General features: G+C 39.5%; 1 protein-coding gene across 2 annotated transcripts in view; it reads right to left on the reverse strand.

The window, feature by feature from the left end:
- Positions 1–19,358, reverse strand: part of mfsd2b (MFSD2 lysolipid transporter B, sphingolipid) — a 105,546-nt gene that overhangs the window by 41,516 nt on the left and 44,672 nt on the right. For both annotated transcript variants that reach the window (XM_078399304.1, XM_078399303.1), the window contains one exon: positions 16,263–16,387. In XM_078399304.1, coding sequence (XP_078255430.1) covers positions 16,263–16,292 — 30 coding nt within the window. In that variant the 5' untranslated portion in view covers positions 16,293–16,387. The remainder of the gene's footprint in view (positions 1–16,262; positions 16,388–19,358) is intronic.

A 19,358-nucleotide genomic window follows, 5' to 3' on the forward strand; every position in this document is an offset into this window, starting at 1 on the left:
TATGCCGTTTATATACTGAAGAGAAAACTGAAAGGGACTCGCTCCCAAAACAAATATAAGCTAAAGATAGTTGCAATAAAGGCCTGGCAGAGCATCACCAGAGAAGACACCCAGCAACTGGTGATGTCCATGAATCGCAGACTTCAAGCAGTCATTGCATACAAAGAATATGCAACAAAATACTAAACATGACTACTTTCATTTACATGACATTGCTGTGTCCGAAACATTATGGCGCCCTGAAATGGGGGGACTATGTATAAACACTGCTGTAATTTCTACATGGTGCACCCAAAATGTCTAAAAATGGCTTTTATTAAAATCTGACAATGTGCACTTTAACCCCCACATGTGATTTATTCTAATACAAATCTCAAATTGTGGAGTACAGAGGCAAATAAATAAATGATAGGTCTTTGTCCCAAACATTATGGGGGGCACTGTATGTAAATTTACAAATATTATATCTTATTAATGGAATCCATCTACCTATTTAGTGTAAAATGAAGTTGTCTGAAAATTGTAAATTTGCCTGCTCAGTAAAGATTAAAAGATTGCAATGCAATCTGCAATACATTGTCACTACTGGCAATGAACATCTGAAGATCCGTACTCATTTGTGGTTGACCAGAAAAAGTAAAATATTAAATCAAGAGGATTTAAGTCTACATGTATGTGAGCTGCTGCAGGCAACATTTCCATTGTACCGTGTTTGTGAATATGAGAATAAACTTGACTTGACTTAATGTTGTCCGAAATAGAGGGAGGCCTGAGGATTGGAATGTATGAAGAGAAATTGGTAAACTGATGGTGTCGAGCAGGTTGGGACTGAATCGTAGACTCAATGAAACATACTCAACAAAAGGGAAGGAATTGATAAGGAAAGGCAGGATAAAATATAACTAGAAGGATAAAACAGATTGTCAGAGCTTTCACAGATATACGTAAAAAGGAAAAGATTAAAGAGGGAAAATGTTGGTGCCTGACTGATAGAATTTATAATGGAAAATAGGAAATGGCAGAAGAATTAAACAATTATTTTGCTTCTGTCGTCACAGAAGAAGACGTGCAAAATCCCCTGGATATATTAGGGAAACAATTATGTAAGGAGAGTGAGCAACTGAAGGAACAAAGTCTTAACCAGAAATAGTACTAGTTTAGTTTACAGATACAGTACGGAAACAGGCCCATCCGCACTGACCAGCGAGGCACATACACTATCCTACACACACGATGGACAATTCACAATTTTTACCAAGCCAATTAACCTACAAACCTGTACGTCTTTGGAGTGTGGAAGGAAACCAGAGCTCCCGGAGAAATCCCACGCAGGTCAAGGAGAACGTACAAACTCCATAGAGACAGCACCCATGGTCAGGATCGATCCCGGGTCCTTGGCGCTGTAAGGCAGCAACACTACCGCTGTACCATAGGGCCACCTACTAGATAGGTTAATGAGTTCAAAAGCTGCTAAAACCCAAGAACCGAGTTTTGAGGGAAATATTTTTAAAGAGGAATTGCTAACCAAAAGAGCCATTTAATTTGAGTAGTTTCTGGAATTGTTGTTTTGGATTGGAAAGCAATAAATATGACCTGACTACTTAAGGCGGCAGAAGGAAAAAAATCAGGGCAGCACAGACCTGCCTGTCTTCTTTCAGTTATATGAAAAATACTATATTCTACAATATCGCATGTAATAAATGAACCCTTGAATTGAATAATGGGAGTGAGCAGGGTTAATTAGAATTAATGAATGGAAAATCATGTTTGACTACTTTGCTGCAGTTCTTTTGCTAAGGTCCCATACAAGTGTTTGGTTAAAGAGGTTATAACATATAGAACTAGGAGTAATGTACTGGTGTGAATTGGGACTTGGTTATCAGACTAAAGACAAAAAGTGGGAATAAACAGATCCTTCTTAGTTTAGCAGGCTATGACTAGTGAGATATTGTGCGGATGATTTTCCTAAAGGGATAAAGTGCAATTCTTTCATATTTGCTGAAGACATGAAACCTGGTGGGACTGAAAGTATAGAAAACAATGTAAAGTTTCTTAAAGAGAAAGGGATAAGCTGAATCAATGGGTAAGAACATGACCTATGGGATATAATGTGGTCATCTGTTTTTATGCACGTAAAGGAAAAGGAGAGTGCTTGTTAAGTGGTGAGATATTGGATGGTGTTGATGTTCAAAGGGACCAACTACATACTGTTTTCACCCTCTTGCCTAAAGAAAGAATGCATCAAAGACTGGTTACGGGCATGGCGGATATGCCATACAAAGACAAATTGTATTTTGTCTTTGAATTTCATTAGAATCATACAGCACAGAAACGAGCATTGCGATTTTATGCCATTTGCCTACATTAGATCGGTATTCCTCCATGCCTCATATCCATTACCTGTCTAAATGCATTTTAAATGTTGTAATTGTGTCTGTTTCCATCACGTCCTCTGCAGCTTGTTTCAGATATTCACCACCTACTGTGTGAAAATTGTCCATCTTGGATCTCCTTTAAATTTCTTACTTCAAACCTCTCTGTCCTGAGGAAAACGATTCCAGTGAATTGCTAAAAGTGCCCTCCATAAGAGAAGAATTTGTATTTTTTTAAATTGCTTATAAATTGGCACTGATTAGTAAGCAAGTGCAAAGGCCATATAATGAGTGAGGGAAATGGTGAAAGATGGATTGATCTTGTATGAATCAAGATGAGCCATGTATTTCCATCAAAGGAGGGAGATAAGATTCACAAATTTGAAGGACAACTTGATTCTTCTTTTCAATTACAATTTATTTGGCAAGCCAAATGCGAGAAAATAAAAATTTAGAATCAACAGGGCGGTCACGGTGGTGCAGCGGTAGAGTTGCTGCCTTACAGCGAATGCAGCGCCGGAGACAAGGATTCGATCCCGACTACGGGTGCTGTCTGTACGGGGTTTGTACGTTCGCCCTATGACCTGCGTGGGGTTTCTCCGAGATCTTCAGTTTCCCCCCACAGTCCAAAGACATACAGGTTTGTAGGTTAATTGGCTTGGTAAATGTACAAAATGTTCCTAGTGTGTGTAGGATAGTGTTACTGTGTGGGGATCACTGGTCAGCGTGGACGGTGGGCCAAAGGGCCTGTTTCCGCGCTGTATCACTAAAACTAAAACAGTGCCATCCATAATGTTTGGGACAAAGACCCATCATTTATTTATTTGCCTCTGTACTCACAATTTGAGATTTGTAATAGAAAAAAATCACATGTGGTTAAAGTGCACATTGTCAGATTTTAATAAAGGGCATTTTTATACATTTTGGTTTTACCATGTAGAAATTACAGCAGTGTTTATTCATAGTCCCCCCATTTCAGGGCACCATGATGTTTGGGGCACAGCAATGTCATATAAATGAAAGTAGTCACGTTTAGTATTTTGCTGCATATCCTTTGCATGCAATGACTGCTTGATGTCTGCGATTCATGGACATCACCAGTTGCTGGTGTCTTCTCCGGTGATGCTCTGCCAGGCCTGTATTGTAGCCATCTTTAGCTTATATTTGTTTTGGAGGCTAGTCCCCTTCAGTTTTCTTTTCAGTATATGAACGGCATGCTCAATTAGGTTCAGATCGGGTAATTGACTTGGCCACTCAAGAATTGACCATTTTTTAGCCTTGAAAAACTCCTTTGTTGCTTTAGCAGTATGTTTAGGATCATTGTCTTACTGTAGAATGAACCACTGGCCAATGAGTTTTGAGGCATTTGTTTGAACTTGAGCAGATAGGATGTGTCTATATACTTCAGAATTCATTATGCTACTACCATCAGCAGTTATATCATCAATGAAGATAAGTGAGCCAGTTCCTTCAGCAACCATACATGCCCAGGCCATAACATCCCCACCACCATATTTCACAGATGAGGTGGGATATTTTGGATCTTGGGCAGTTCCTTCTCTCCTCCATAATTTGCTCTTGCCATCACTCTGATATAAGTTAACCTTCGTCGCATCTGTCCGCAAGAGCTTTTTCCAGAACTGTGGTTGCTCTTTTGAGTATTTCTTGTCAAACTGTAACCTGGCCAGCCTATTTTTGCCAGTATCCAGTGGTTTGCATCTTGCAGTGTAGCCTCTGTGTTTCTTTTCATGAAGTCTTCTATGGACAGTGGTCATTGACAAATCCACACCTGACTCATGTTGGTCCTCATGTTGATGAACAGCAATAAAAGTTTCTAAAGGTGATGGAAAGACTGGAGGAAAAACTAGGTGCTGAGAGCTCTCTTATACCTGCATGAAGTAGGCAATTAAAAACACCTGAGCAATTACAAACACCTGCGAAGCCATGTGTCCCAAACATTATGGTGCCCTGAAATGGGGGGGACTATGTATAAACACAACTGTAATTTCTACATGGTGAAACCAAAATGTATAAAAATGGCCTTTAATAAAATCTGACAATGTGCACTTTAACCACATATGATTTTTTTTCTATTACAAATCTCAAATTGTGGAGTACAGAGGCAAATAAATAAATGATGGGTCTTTGTCCCAAACATTATGGAGGGCACTGTATGCCTCAAATTTGCATCCGTATAATAGGGCTAATGAAACACTGCTTCCAGGACACGCCAGGAAATGAAACAGCATGACGCAAATTAGGTGGCAGGACTAATCTTTTATCATCTTTAATCCAAAATTCCAAACCCAGTCTGCCAAGATGTTTACTGCTTCTATAGAAACAACTGATAGAATTTCAAGGGCACACTCCCGAGGAAGATGCTGCATTGAGGAGGTTACTTTCTTTCTGATGCAAGGATCAATATCAGTTTACTTTGAGAAGCGATGAATGAAAACTGTAAACAGACATTTTGACTGAACCTTAGATTTCACTCAAAATGCCACAAAGTAAGGGGATATGAATTTCTCAAAGAGAATATATTAATTCTTATACTTTGAAGAGAAAGAGTATGATGATATGAAAGTTGTTAGGTTGCCATTCCTTCGGGGAAGTTTGCATAGAAACCATCTCTGACATTTCTCAAATGTACATATCTTAGAGCTAAATTAAACTTATTTAGAACTTTCTCATAGCCAGTATTTCAGAGAGTTGCATAACCCTCTGTATACTTTATGGGTCAATGTAGAAACACATCAACCTCTGAATGAAGCTCTGTAGTTTACATCTACCATGGAATAAATGATGACAGTAATAACTAGGGTTACCATTGTTTGAATGTCTTTGTGCTACAATGCCTTCTGGCAGAACCAGATTCTTTGTGTCAAATCAATCAACCAGCTGGTTTAAACTGGTTACCAATACTCTTTTTAGAAGGGCTGAACAATTTCTTGTCTTCCCAGACAAGCAAAGAGAGCAAGAATGATCTTATTCCAAAGATTGGCAATCAATGAAACCCTCATAGCAATAAACTCTTTTAATTTTATGATTCGGCCATCTTTTAATTCTGGTAATATCCAGTTAATGTGTAATGTTAATTCCCATATCCTGCAAATCACTACCAGATGCCTAGGAAGCCGCCACAATGCTTTCCTTGTGCAACAGTCCACCATCACAGAACCTCATAGCATACAGCCATTTAACTAACTGGCTGGTTGATCATCAGGGCGATTCCCGGCAGTCATAACCAATGATTAGAAGAAAGTTGTTTTAGGATGAGTGGGATACTTAACGGGATGTAAAAACTTGCTTATCTTATCACAAAAAGAGCAGAGCAGCCTAAAGGAGTTCTCAGATCCCAGATTTGTGAAAATGTCCAGCCGATTTTAACAGGGCCCTGAACTCAATATTGAACTCAAACCAACTTTCTCTTAGAATCATAGAGTCATAGAATGATACAGTGTTGAAACAGGCCCTTCGGCCCAACTTGCCCATACTGGCCAACAATGTCCGAGCTGCACTGGTCCCATTTGCCTGCCCTTGGTCCATATCCCTCTAAATCTGTGTTATCTATGTACCTGTCTAACTGTTTCTTAAATGATGGGACAGCCCCAACCCTAACAACTCTTCTGGCAGCTTGTTTCATAAACCCACCACCCGATGTGTGAAAAAGTTACTCCTCGGATTCCTATTAAATCTTTTCTCCTTCACCTTGAACCTATGTCCTCTGGTCCTCGATTCCCCTACTCTTGGCAAGAGACTCTGTGCATCTACCCAATCTATTCCTCTCATGATTTTGTACACCTTAATTTTTTTTAAATCTCCATTTTTCTATTTCCTTAAATCCCTATAAAAAATAAAAATATTTCACATGAGGTGTGGTATATATTCAAGGATAACATGTTCTCACAGTGGAAAGGCCTATAATGAAAAACAAAACATTTTGAAGAGAAAGTGATGTTGACATTTGTTTTCGTGATTGATCCAATAGTCGATTTGATTCTTGTATAACTTTGGTATTGAATTGTTAATATAAACAACTGAAATTGTTGTTACCCTTGTACACATCCTGACTACCTGTACTCTTTTGGAATTTATAAGATGAGGGGTGATCTTGTTGAAACATATCAGATGCTAAAGGAGCATAATAGGGTGGATTTTGAGATGTTTTCACTTGAGGACAAGTCTCAAACATAAGGATGTAGTTACATGATAAGCAAGAGATGATCGTTTTGAACTGAGGTCATAGTGTGGAATTCATTGCCACAGACGGGTGTGGAAATGATGTCATTGGGTATTTTTAAGGCAGAGATTGACAAGGGTTTTAAGAGTTATAGGGAGAAGGTAGGAGAACGAGGTCAAGAGGAAAAGATAGATCAGGCATATCGAATGGCACAGCAGACTCGGGCTGAATAGCCTACTTCTGCACTTATGAGTCATACAGCACAGAAACAGGCTATTTTGGCCCAACTTGCCTGTGCCAACCAGTCTGAAGAAGGGTCTCGACCCGAAATGTCACCCATTCCTTCTCTCCTGAGATGCTGCCTGTCCCGCTGAGTTACTCTGGCATTGTGGGTCTATCCCCATTTACCCTAGTCTCACCTGCCTATTTCTGGCCCATTTCCCTCCAAACCTTTCATATCCCTGCACTTGTCCAAATGTCTTTTAAATGTTCTTAAAGTACATGCCTCAACTATCTCCTCTGACAATTCATTCCATATACCCACCACCTTGTGTGAGCTTAAGAATTTTTCTTGCAGAGAATGCTGAATTGCTGGTATTCTTTACCCCAAATTTGTGAAGGCTAGATCGCTGGAGATGTTTAAAGAAGAATGAGGTACATTCTTGTAAGATTGAGGACAGTGAGCCACATGGAACAGACAGAGAAGATGAATTGAGGCGTGGGACAGATTAATACTTCTAATTTTGAACAATGGGGCAGCGTTGAGGATCAGGTGCTGACTCCTCCCATTTTCTTGCCTTTTTCTTGCATGTCCTTGGTAAGATTTCTACCAAAACTACTTACATAATTTGAAAAACAGCGAGACATAAAGCGTAAGTGTGAATGTATGTGTTACTTATGTATGTGCGAATGACGTATCAGGGAGAGCCACTGAGAAAAATAATTTGAACATTTTGTTTTTACCTTGCAACTATATGACAACAAAAAGATATTAAAATAATGCAAGAATTTGGAGGATGATTTGTGGAAATTCTCCTGCTTCTCCATTGAAACTGAGATTAATTATCCAGAAATTCTGAGAAATGTAAATGAGGTGGGCAGGTGGGTGTGGAATGGATTTCAATGGTTTCTGCTGCTCTTTTGATCCTGTTACAATGGAAAAGCAGAGGGATCACTGCAGAAATTCACCTTGATTTTAATACCATGATGCTATTTGGAGAACTATACACAACCAAATAAACAAGAAGCTTCCCATAAACAGATGATGATAGACAATAGACAATAGGTGCAGGAGTAGGCCATTCGGCCCTTCGAGCCAGCACAATAGGTGCAGGAGTAGGGCATTCGGCCCTTCGAGCCATGATGTAAGAAAGATTTGTATATTTTTGCAGGAAATAATAGATGACTGTGTTAATCAGCTTATCATTACAGCACAATTCTTTTCTACCAGTACCCAAGCATCTTATTTTCTTGTAGCTGTGTTTAGAATACAGTTACCCAGACGAGGCCTATTCAGTATTTTTTTTTCAGCAATATTTCCTTGCTTTTTGATCCGTACTCAATTAATGAAGTCAAGTGCTCTAAATCCCTTTTTTAAAGCTTCTCAACTTGTCCTGCCCCATTTGCAGTCTTTACATACACACTGCAAGATTTGAGCACATGCTATGTTAGAGAAGAGTGATGAATCAAGAAATATTGAAAGGCCTTGCAATCGTGATAAAACTAGTCGTAATCAAAAGGCCTGTACCACACTGTAGTTGGGAAATTAAAATTCGGTTAATATGTCATAAAATAATTATTGATTATGGTGACCATGAGAACAGTATAAATAGCAGTAGACTATTCATCCTGTCACTCCTGTTCCTTCATTTAATGATTATGCTATATTTTATCTTGGCACCACTTGACTGCACTAACCTACTTGCTTCTCTTCATGCCCAAAAGCCTATCCATCACTTTTTTGAACATATTCTGCAACAGAATTTCCACAATCCTCTTAGGTAGACAACTCAAAAGATTCACTGCCCTCTGGGTAAGAAATGTCTTCTCATCTCTGTCCTGAATGGCTAAATGGTCCAAGACCCTGATCCTTGACAGCCCAATCAAGGAAACATCAACTCCATGTCTCCTGTTAAACCATAGTTTTCTATATTTCATTCATATCACCTCTGATTTTTCCAACCTCTAGACAATATAATCCCAGTCCCCATAACCTCTCGCCATATGATACATCTGCCAACCCAAGATTAAATTAGGTGAACCAACCAATATGAGGAGTTTGTTACATTGTCTTAATTTCATTTTTTAATTTACTAAAAGGTTTCTGTGGCTCTTAAGGTAAAGATACTCCTATATTGCTCCTCTAGAGCCAGCAACAATTAATGAACAGTAATAATGATGTATGGAAGGTGACTGACTTGGAGGAAACATGCCAACATTGGTGTTCCCATGCATCTGCTGTTGTTTTGGTGGCTGAAGGTTTACTAGTACTTTCAAAGATGCCCAGACAAATCCTTGCAGTGCATTTTATAGATGGTACACACTACGGTCACCTTGTACCAGTGGTGTAGGAAATGAATATTTAGGAGCATAGATGCCAACCAAGTGAGCGGCTTAATGTCAAACTTGTTCAATATTGCTGAAGGTGCACATCCAGGTATGTGGAGAATAGACAATAGACAATAGACAATAGGTGCAGGAGGAGGCCATTCGGCCCTTCGAGCCAGCACCGCCATTCAATGTGATCATGGCTGATCATTCTCAATCAGTACCCCGTTCCTGCCTTCTCCCCATACCCCCTGACTCCGCTATCCTTAAGAGCTCTATCTAGCTCTCTCTTGAATGCATTCAGAGAATTCGCCTCCACTGCCTTCTGAGGCAGAGAATTCCACAGATTCACAACTCTCTGACTGAAAACTTTTTCCTCATCTCAGTTCTAAATGGCCTACCCATTAATACTCCATTAATTTCCTGATGAGTGATGTGCAGATAGTGAAAAGGCTTTGGGAAGTGAGACATGTAACTCACTGCAAGATGCTCACCTTCTAACTACCCTTTTAATCCCAGTATTGGCACTGCAAACTCAATTACCTTTGGTCTATGGTCACCACAGCATGTTTATGGGAGGTGGCTCCATTATGGCCATGCTGCTGAATGTTATGGATAAGTGGTTAGATTCTTTCTTGGTGGAGATAGTTATTGCCTGACAGTTGTATGACATGGTGGTCATTTATCATTCCAAACTGATGGCTAGACAATTTCTATTGCTTCCAAGTACAGGCAGATTCATAATCTGGGAAGCTGACAGTGGAACTGAACACCAAAATAATCAGAAATCATTGTTATATTTGACATTTTGATGGAGGGAAGGTCTTTGAGGAAACAACTTAAGATGGTTTATCACAAGCCATTTTGCTTGAGGTTCTCCTACATGTACATCATCAGAATAAACCAGACTTGCTTTCCAGCAATGAGCTGCATGCATATAAAGTGGCCAATTAAACAAATTTCAGACTTTTAACATTAAATATTTGTTGCAAGCAATCAAGCTTAGTTTAGTTTACAGATACAGCACGGTATCAGGCCCTTTGGCCTGCCAAGTCTGCGCCAACCAGCAATCCCTGCACATTAACACTATCTTGCACACATTCGGAACAATTTACAATTTTACCAAGCCAATTAACCTACAACCCTGTACGTCTTTGGAGTGTGGGTGGAAACAATAGACAATAGATAATAGGTGCAGGAGTAAGCCATTCGAGCCAGCACCATCATTCACTGTGATCATGGCTGATCATCCACAATCAGTACCCCGTTCCTGCCTTCTCCCCATATCCCTTGACTCCGCTATCTTTCAGAGCTCTATCTAACTCTCTCTTGAAAGCATCCAGAGAATCAGCCACCACTGCCTTCTGAGGCAGAGAATTCAACAGATTCACAATTCTCTGGGTGAAAAAGTTTTTCCTCATCTCCATTCTAAATGGACTACCCCTTATTCTTAAACTGTGGCTCCTGGTTATGGACTCCCCCAACATCGGGAACATGTTTCCTGCCTCTAGCGTGTCCAATCCCTTAATAATCTTATATGTTTCAATAAGATCCCCTCTCATCCTTTTAAATTCCAGTGTATAAAAGACCAGTTGCTCCATTCTTTCAACATATGTCAGTCCCACCATCCTGGGAATTAACCTCGTGAACCTACGCTGCACTCCCTCAATAGCAAGAACGTCCTTCCTCAATTTTAGAAATCAAAACTGCACACAATATTCCAGGTCTAGTCTCACCAGGGCTTGTACAACTGCAGAAGGACCTCTTTGCTCCTATACTCAACTCCTCTTGTTATGAAGACCAACATGCCAACATTCTTCACTGCCTGCTGTAGCTGCATGCTTACTTTCAGTGACTGATGTGCAAGGACACCCAGATCTCATTGTACTTCCCCTTTTCCTAACTTGACACCATTCAGATAATAATCTGCCTTCCTGTTCTTGCCACCAAAGTGGATAACCTCACATTTATCCACATTAAACTGCATCTGCCATGCATCTGCCCACTCACACAACCTGTCCAAGTCACCCTGCATCCTCATAGCATCCTCCTCAGTTCACACTGCCACCCAGCTTTGTGTCATCTGTAAATTTGCTAATGTTACTTGTAATCCCTTCATCTAAATCATTAATGTATATTGTAAATAGTTGCGGTCCCAGCACCGAGCCTTGTGGTACCCCACGAGTCACTGCCTGTCATTCCAAAAAGGGACCCATTTATCCCTACACTTTGTTTCCTGTCTGCCAACTAATTTTCTATCCATGTCAGTACCCTACCCCCAATACCATGTGATCTGATCTTGCCCACTAATCTCCTATGTGGGACCATATCAAAGGTTTCCTGAAAGTCCAGGTACACTACATCCACTGGGTTTCCCTTGTCCACTTTCCTAGTTACATCCTCAAAAAATGTCATAAAATTAGTCAAGCATCATTTCCCCTTCGTAAATCCATGCTAACTCGGTTCGATCCAGTTACTACTATCCAAATATGCTGCTATTTCACCTTTTATAATTGACTCAAGCATCTTCCCCACCGACGATGTCAGGCTAACTGATCTGTAATTCCCTGTTTTCTCTCTCGCTCCTTTCTTGAAAAGTGGGATAACATTAGCTACCCTCCAATGCCCAGGAACTGATCATGAATCTATAGGAGCTCCTGGCGAAAACCCACGCAGGTCACAGGGAGAACGTACAAACTCCATACACACAAGTACCCATGGTCAAGATTGAAGCCGGATCTCTGTAAGGCAGCAACCTACCACTGTGCCACTGTGCTGCCCCTTATTTTATTTATGTTTTATGTAGTGAAAGGAGAAAGAGGAAATATCATCATTCCAATTTATGCCTTCAAAGTGTCACGTTTGAGCCAGCCTTGGATTCTTAATTGCATCGTCATTGTGCCACTGATTATGAAGCCTGTCATGGTCAATTTCCACCCCCAGAACTCCAACCACAAATTAATTCAGCCAAGAGCTCTGTAGTTTGATCTGTCAATCATTCAGAATTAAAATACAGCGGAGTGAAAAAATGCATCGAAATCTGATGAAGGGGAGATTGCCTGTCACATGGCTTTCTTTAATCCTTTGTGATAGCTGCGTAACATAAAGTCATGCTAGTGCAGATTGTCAATCTCCCCTGGTCTCAGCTGGCAATTCCTCTGCATTTGAAATTGGGCAAATTCACTGCAATTCTCCAATGTTTTGCAATTTCTCTATTAACCTTTCCACCTAATTAGGTGAAGTTCTTCCACCTAATTATTTTCAAGCTTAACATTTATTGCAAATGCTAAAATTTTTAATGTGTTCCAGGCACTCAATTTCCCCTGAGGAATATCAGCTGTTCCATTTGGAACTAAGCTACTTCCTCGCTTAACTGTCCAACAACTGTGGAAGTTCAAGGTTTTCTATGAGGTTAGAAATTATGGAAAATCAATGACCCCATTCATTTCAATGGAGAGGAATGGCTGAGAGCGAAAGAGGTAGTCTTCACAGTCATAGAGTAATATAGCATGAAAACAAGCCATCTGACCCTATTTGTCCCTCTGACCCAATTTGTCCATGTCAACCATTTACCTCTAAACCATAACACTCTAAATCATTCCTATCCATTTATCTGTCCAAGTGCCAATTACAATGTTCAAATTGTATCTGTTTCTACTATTTTCTCTAGAGCTCCTTCCACGTACCCACCACCCTCTCTGGGAAAAGGTTGACCCTCCGATTTCCTTTAAATCTCTCCTCTCTCACCTTAGATCTATGTCCTCTAGTTTTAGACTCCCCTAGCCTGAACAAAAGACTGACCATTCATCTTATCTATGCCCGCCATGATTTTGTATACCTCTACCCCTCAGCCTTGTACACTCCAGGGAATAAAGGCCCAGCCTATCCAGTCTCTCCTGATAACACAAGCCCTCCAGTGTTGGTAACACACCTACAAATCTTTTCTGTATCCTTTTGAGCTTAACAATATCCTTCTTGTAGCTGGGCAATCAGAACTGCACATAATACTCCAAGTATGGTCTCACTGATGTCTTGTGCATGACTTCTCAACTCTTGTACTCAATGCCCTGCCTGATCAAGGCAAGCATGGCAAATGTGTGGGAAGGAACTGCAAATGCTGATTTAAACCGAAGATAGACACAAAAAGCTGGAGTAACTCAGCGGGACAGGCAGCATCACTGGAGAGAAGGAATGGGTGACGTTACGGGAATCAGTTCTGAAGAAGAGTCTTGAACCGAAATGTCACCCATTCCTTTTCTCCAGAGATGCTGCCTGTCTTGCTGAGTTACTCCAGCGTTTTGTGTCTATCTTCAAGTTTGTCAAAGATGTAAACTCCTACATATATCACCACTTTGAGGGAACTGTATGCTTGCACCTCTATGTTCCTTTGTTCTAGGACACTCTCCAGAGCCCTGTCATGCATCAGATTCAAGTTAAATCTCATTTAACAATGAATTGTGTTAACTGCCAAGCATTTAATTGCATTAAGTATTTCAATTGTTTTTCTAAAGAAATGTTTGCAATACCACAAATTCACAAGCATTCAAACTACCTGGCCACCAGTTCAATCTTGGGGGTGGGCTGGGTGGCTTAGCTAGGCAAGCTATAAAAGGACTTTAGACACTGGACATGTGATCTTGCATCTACTGAGATGGCTCTGTGCATCTGCATGGGTTAGAGCAGATTCTCTTCATGAAGCTGCTGTTGTAAGATCTACACCAGGAAATTGTGAATCTTGCAGTCAAACAGCAGCTCATTCCAGTCAGAATATTCTGAGCATAGCTCCACTCTAAGTCTAATTTCATCAAACCCTCTTGAATAATTCGCTGCTTGACTTGTCCTGATATTTAACTATGTTGTTCCAATGCTTTTTACTTTGACAAATTCAAGCATTACTGATATAAACCATCTCCAGAAAACTGATTTTGGGACATGACGGCAATAATATTTTATATGTATGATTCATTTTGAGAGAAAAAGTAAATGGGCAAAATACCTTTAATGAGTTTTTTTTTCTAACTGAAGCTATCATTTGGATACGGCAAAAAAACCCAGATATGTTGCAGTGAAAAGAGAAATCTGATAGATACGATATAGTCTTCTGCCCTGCATTCATTGAAGCTTGTTGTTCTCTCAGGTAATCATAATTTGTATGATTGATAACATAAAGGAGTGATCAATAGTCAAATGTTAATTTAGGAAAATAACTGCAGATGCTGGTACAAATTGAAGGTATCACAAAATGCTGGAGTAACTCAGCAGGTCAGGCAGCATCTCAGGAGAGAAGGAATGGGTGACGTTTCGTGTCGAGACCCTTCAGACTGACTTTAATTGTTAATCAAATGTTAATTTGATTCTTCTGCTGAAACAGGACCTGGAAGTACGCATAAACATATTCTTGATAAGACCTAACAATAGCAGGAAAATCCTTGTAGTTTGAATCAGTATTGAGGCAGCCATATATTTTCATTGCTGTCATCTTTATTATGCCGCCTTCATCATGTAGTGAAGAAGCTGTTTTGGAAATTGTATGAGATAACATTCTCACATTCGGTTCAAAGGGCAACCATTCATTATGCTTGATTTACTGACTTCAAAACTACTGAAGGTAAAATTTCTCAATGCAGGTCCAGTGTTTCCTAGAATGCTGTAATTTATGGCACAAATGAAATCAATTTCTTACTACATATTTACACTTCAAAATTCCATATAAAAGTCCATGAGATATGCTACATTATGCATAATGTGAAACACGAGCCTCCCCGATTTTCCTGAGCCACTACATAGGGCAATCTAATCCAGAACAGCTGTCTCAGTAATTTCAACCATGAAAAAACACCCATACCTCATTGGAATTAATTAAACGAGACCCAACTTTCAATTGTGAATTCATGTTGAATAGATGGTTTAATGGGTGGACGGATCTTGTATTTCATTACAAAGTAAGCTCTAAACAGCATTGGGTCATAAATATTTACACTGTACTTAAGAAGCAGTAGTGTCTATGGTCAGGGCATTCTGAGCCAGAAAGCAAATTCATTGCATTGCTATGTTATAATTCCCTCTGGACAATTTCAGTTATTGTTTCACAACAATAGGGAAGAGTTAAGTTAATATCAATACTTCATTATTGTTTACAAAAGCACCAAAAGAACAACTTCTGAACCAAAAGAAGCTCTCCGTTCAATAGGCCCAAATTGTGCAATATTATTTTTTTCTTCTTTAAGATATAGTATTGCTGCTCTTGATAGGCTGAAAACACTGAATACAATTAGTATTTCACAAAGACAATTTTGTTTTAAAAACCATCAACTTTTAAGCTCTACTGAGAAATTGAGATAAAATAGTACTTATAACCCGAACATAAAGAAACCTGAGTTACACTGAAATGCACTCATGAAATATAAAGGTAAGTTTGCACTAAGGCCAAAATTATAATCTAATATGTATATAATCTAAGTTTCAGTCATGCATGGCCATTTACCTATTTGAACAAGTATGCCATCATTCAAAACTCAGAAATAGTTTGGAGTACATTTTCCAGAATCACCTTTTCTGAACATGGGAACATTGAAATGTGAGCAATCAATTCTGTTATTATGTGAGATCCTGGTTGATTTGCATCTTAACTCAAACTCCCTGCTTTGGCTTATTTTAATACATTTGCCAAAAAAAATCTTCCCAACCCAGATAATGAAACTAACGAGGTGGCATCGACTGCTATTGTGGGAGAGAGTTCCACACATCCTTTGAGAGAAGAGTTATTTCCTAATTTCTTTCCCGAATAGCTGGCTTTCACTTCAAGGATATGTTCTGCTTTTCTGGACTCCCCAATCAGAAGAAAATGTTTCTCTTAGTCTATCCTATCAATTTCTTTGAAAATGTCAAATCATAGTTAATCTCAAATATTCCAGAGAATTATAGCAACTCTACTCAGTAGATGTTCAAATATCATCGTATCTTTTCTTTTCACTTACTAACTTTATATATTCCCATACAACCATGGTCCTCATCCATGGAGTTCCCACGAGATGTGACCCAAGATTGACCAGGCACTTGCACCTTTGACATGGTCATCATCACACTGTCAAGTGTTTCTGTGGTTTGATCCTAGGACAAGCCATTTCCATGTATACATCTGTTTAATATATCTGCAAACTCACCAGGGCATTAATCTTCCAATCTTCGTCCATTTGCTTTTACTGATTAAATATCCAACAGCTGGATCAGTAATAGCATCCCAAGCTCTTCCAATGAACAATACTAAAGAGGCACAAAATGGAGTTATCTGAAAACAAAAATGAAAACTAGTATTAAGAATAGGCAGAAATCAGTTTTACTACTAACGCAATAAGTAAAGAGTCTGGCTGAGGAAGATTCCTTGCTATTTACATGTGTGCTTTGAATTTAAGTAGAGTGAAAAGACTAATCATTTCCTTTTCTGATGCTTCTGTAGATCCTCGAAGAATCCTAAGCAACTTCTATTTTAATGATTTTGGTACACTCAGGCCACAAGGGATTAAGGAGAAAATCTTTTTTTTCCCCCTTGATAAGGCTTCAGCAAAACGCGTCCAAACTTTCTGGGGTAACTGCAGCCTGATAATAATTTTCCATAGAATGCTCCTTTGGAAAAGTAGTGTTGTTTCAGGATAAAGTGATGCGTGACTACAGTCAAACTTCCGGACATCCTTTGTACTGGTCCACTGTGATCATGACTGATTCAATGAGATAATCACAACCTTCAGCACAGACTTAATTTCATGGAACTATTGCCATTTTTGGAGCTCAACATGACAAGTATCTTATATTGACAGCATGCTTAGTAGTCTAAACTTGAAAAACACAAGCACATTAAAAGCATATTTCTGCATTACCATGTGTGCATGTAATGTTCTAAAAAGGAGCCTTGTTTATTTGCATACTGTCTCCGTGATATTTAAATCTTATTGCATTCATTGTACGATTGCTCACTAAAAATACGTGAAATGTGAGATTTTTGTCTGGAAATGTGGAAGTGTATGACTAATTATATCAGATTAGATTAAATTAATTTATTGTCATGTGCACCAGGGTCCAAAGAAATTCCTTCACCTGAAGCAGAGTAAATGATATACACACAGTAACGATAGATATAGCGATATGTGGAATAATAAATACGGCAGTGAGTTTGAAAAAAGCTGACGATCATTAATATTTAAATACAATAATGAATTAATCAAATGAAATAGAGTTGAGAGTATGTGGCAGCACCTCTGGGAAGGGGGTGTGAAAAAGATGATTGGTTCAGGAATCTGATAGCAGTGAAGAAAAAGTGGATTTTAACTGTGGACATCCAGGTTAATATTTCTATATTTTCTCTCAGAAGGTAGAAGAGAGAAAATATTGCAGAATTACAGGCCAGAATTGCAGGCATTCTTGATAATACTTGTAGATATTAAATACTGTGAAGATGGACTGGATGGAAGGAAATGACAAGCCAGTGATGGACGGAGCCCGTGTTCAGAACTCTATAGGTTCAGGTGGCCAAGAGCAGGGTAATGGCCATATCAGGCTGAGATGCACCCTATTAGCATACTGTTGATAGCACGTCTGTCAAAGATCGCAAAAATCTTTTCAGATGTCTAAGCAAGTTAATACTCTGCACTTTCTTGATCACTGCATCAGTCTGAAGTAATCAGCTTAAGGGCCTGTCCCACTTAGGCGACTGCCGGCGACTGTCAAAGTCGTAGCAGATCGCCAAAATTTTCTTTTACGCTACGACAGTGACCACGACAATGCCGAGTCAGGTCGAGATTACACCATCTTCGGAAACATCGCAAAATTCCCACGCTTATCAATGCTTCTCCGGCGTCCTAATTTTCGCTGAAATCACTGACAAATTACTTGAGAGTTTTGAAATATAACATCTTGCCCGGGTTACTTGAAAACCAAGCTTCACGGTAACAAGGCATAAACTGGATTGACTTTCAGTTTACTAATAGCAGTATTAAGAAATTTAATTTTAAAAGTGGTTAAATGGATTTTTGTGCGGAGTGTGGGCATTCTTTGAAAATGTACAGGAGATGCATATCTGGTTTCTGGGTTGCATATCTGGGTTGGGAGCCTACTTTAAATGTAATCGCTGATGGCCATAAACATCGCGAAAATTCCCACGCTTACCTGACCGTCAAACTGTCGCCTCCAATCTACCTGTCAAATGTCCTAACGGTAAATAAATTGGTTAAACACAAGTATTTTATGGTATCTTCAAATTACTTTACTTAATTTAATATTACGTGCTTCTAAATGCATCTAAGACAACCTAGCAAACTTAGGGACAGCATGCGACAGCGCCCGCAATAAGCAACGATACCTGGCGACAAGCCAGCTGTCGCTGAGAAATTTCTCAACGACGCGCCGAGATCCACTACGATTCTTTGAAGACTCCTCACGATCATGCCCGCGACACCCCGGCGAACTGTTGGCGACAGCCTAGTCACCGGCAGTCGCCTTAAAATCGCCTAAGTGGGACAGGCCCTTTAGGTTGCTTGTGATATGGATGTTCCTCAGCCTGATATGCTGAAGAACATGAAGCCTTCAACCATCTCCATATCAACTCCATTGATGAAAACAGAGTTTACTTAATTTAGCTATCTATGCTCAAATGAAGGGTTCCCTCCTTTCTTCAAGAAATGCATCCTTTGCAGCACCTGTGAAATAAAATCTCCTGAGCACCACCTTGAAAAGGATTACTTTTGTTTTTCTTTTTATTCAATGCTGATCTGAGCAAGATTGCATCGTTACTGAGACAGGAGTTGATATGCATCATAACCAATCTCATCACAAGGGAAGTGAGTGCCATCAGTTTGTAGTCATTGATGCACGTCATCCTGATCTTCTTGAGCACTGGTATTGTGGATGTCCTTTTAATGTCAGTCGGGGACTCAGACTATAGTAGTAAGAGTTTGAAGATGCCTGCAAAAACTTCAGCCAATTGGTCCATGCAGGTTTTAAGAACACGGCCACATATACCTTCTCCCAAGTCACCCATTTTAGATGTAAATGAGGAAGAATTCCTTCTCTTTGAATGTCTGCAATTCTTTACCCCATGGGAGAGTTTGAAATAAGGTTATTGAACACATCCAAAGAGATAATTAAACTACAAGGAAGGGTAAGTAGGTGTTGGCAAGAGTGTGGAAAGTTGGTAGTGAGATCAAAATTTAAACAAGCATGTTTTTTTAATTGCACTTTCATTTGGAAAAATTGTGATTTTATGTGAA

This window comes from Rhinoraja longicauda, chromosome 5, assembly GCF_053455715.1.
Source record: "Rhinoraja longicauda isolate Sanriku21f chromosome 5, sRhiLon1.1, whole genome shotgun sequence".
Taxonomy (NCBI): Eukaryota; Metazoa; Chordata; class Chondrichthyes; order Rajiformes; family Arhynchobatidae; genus Rhinoraja; species Rhinoraja longicauda.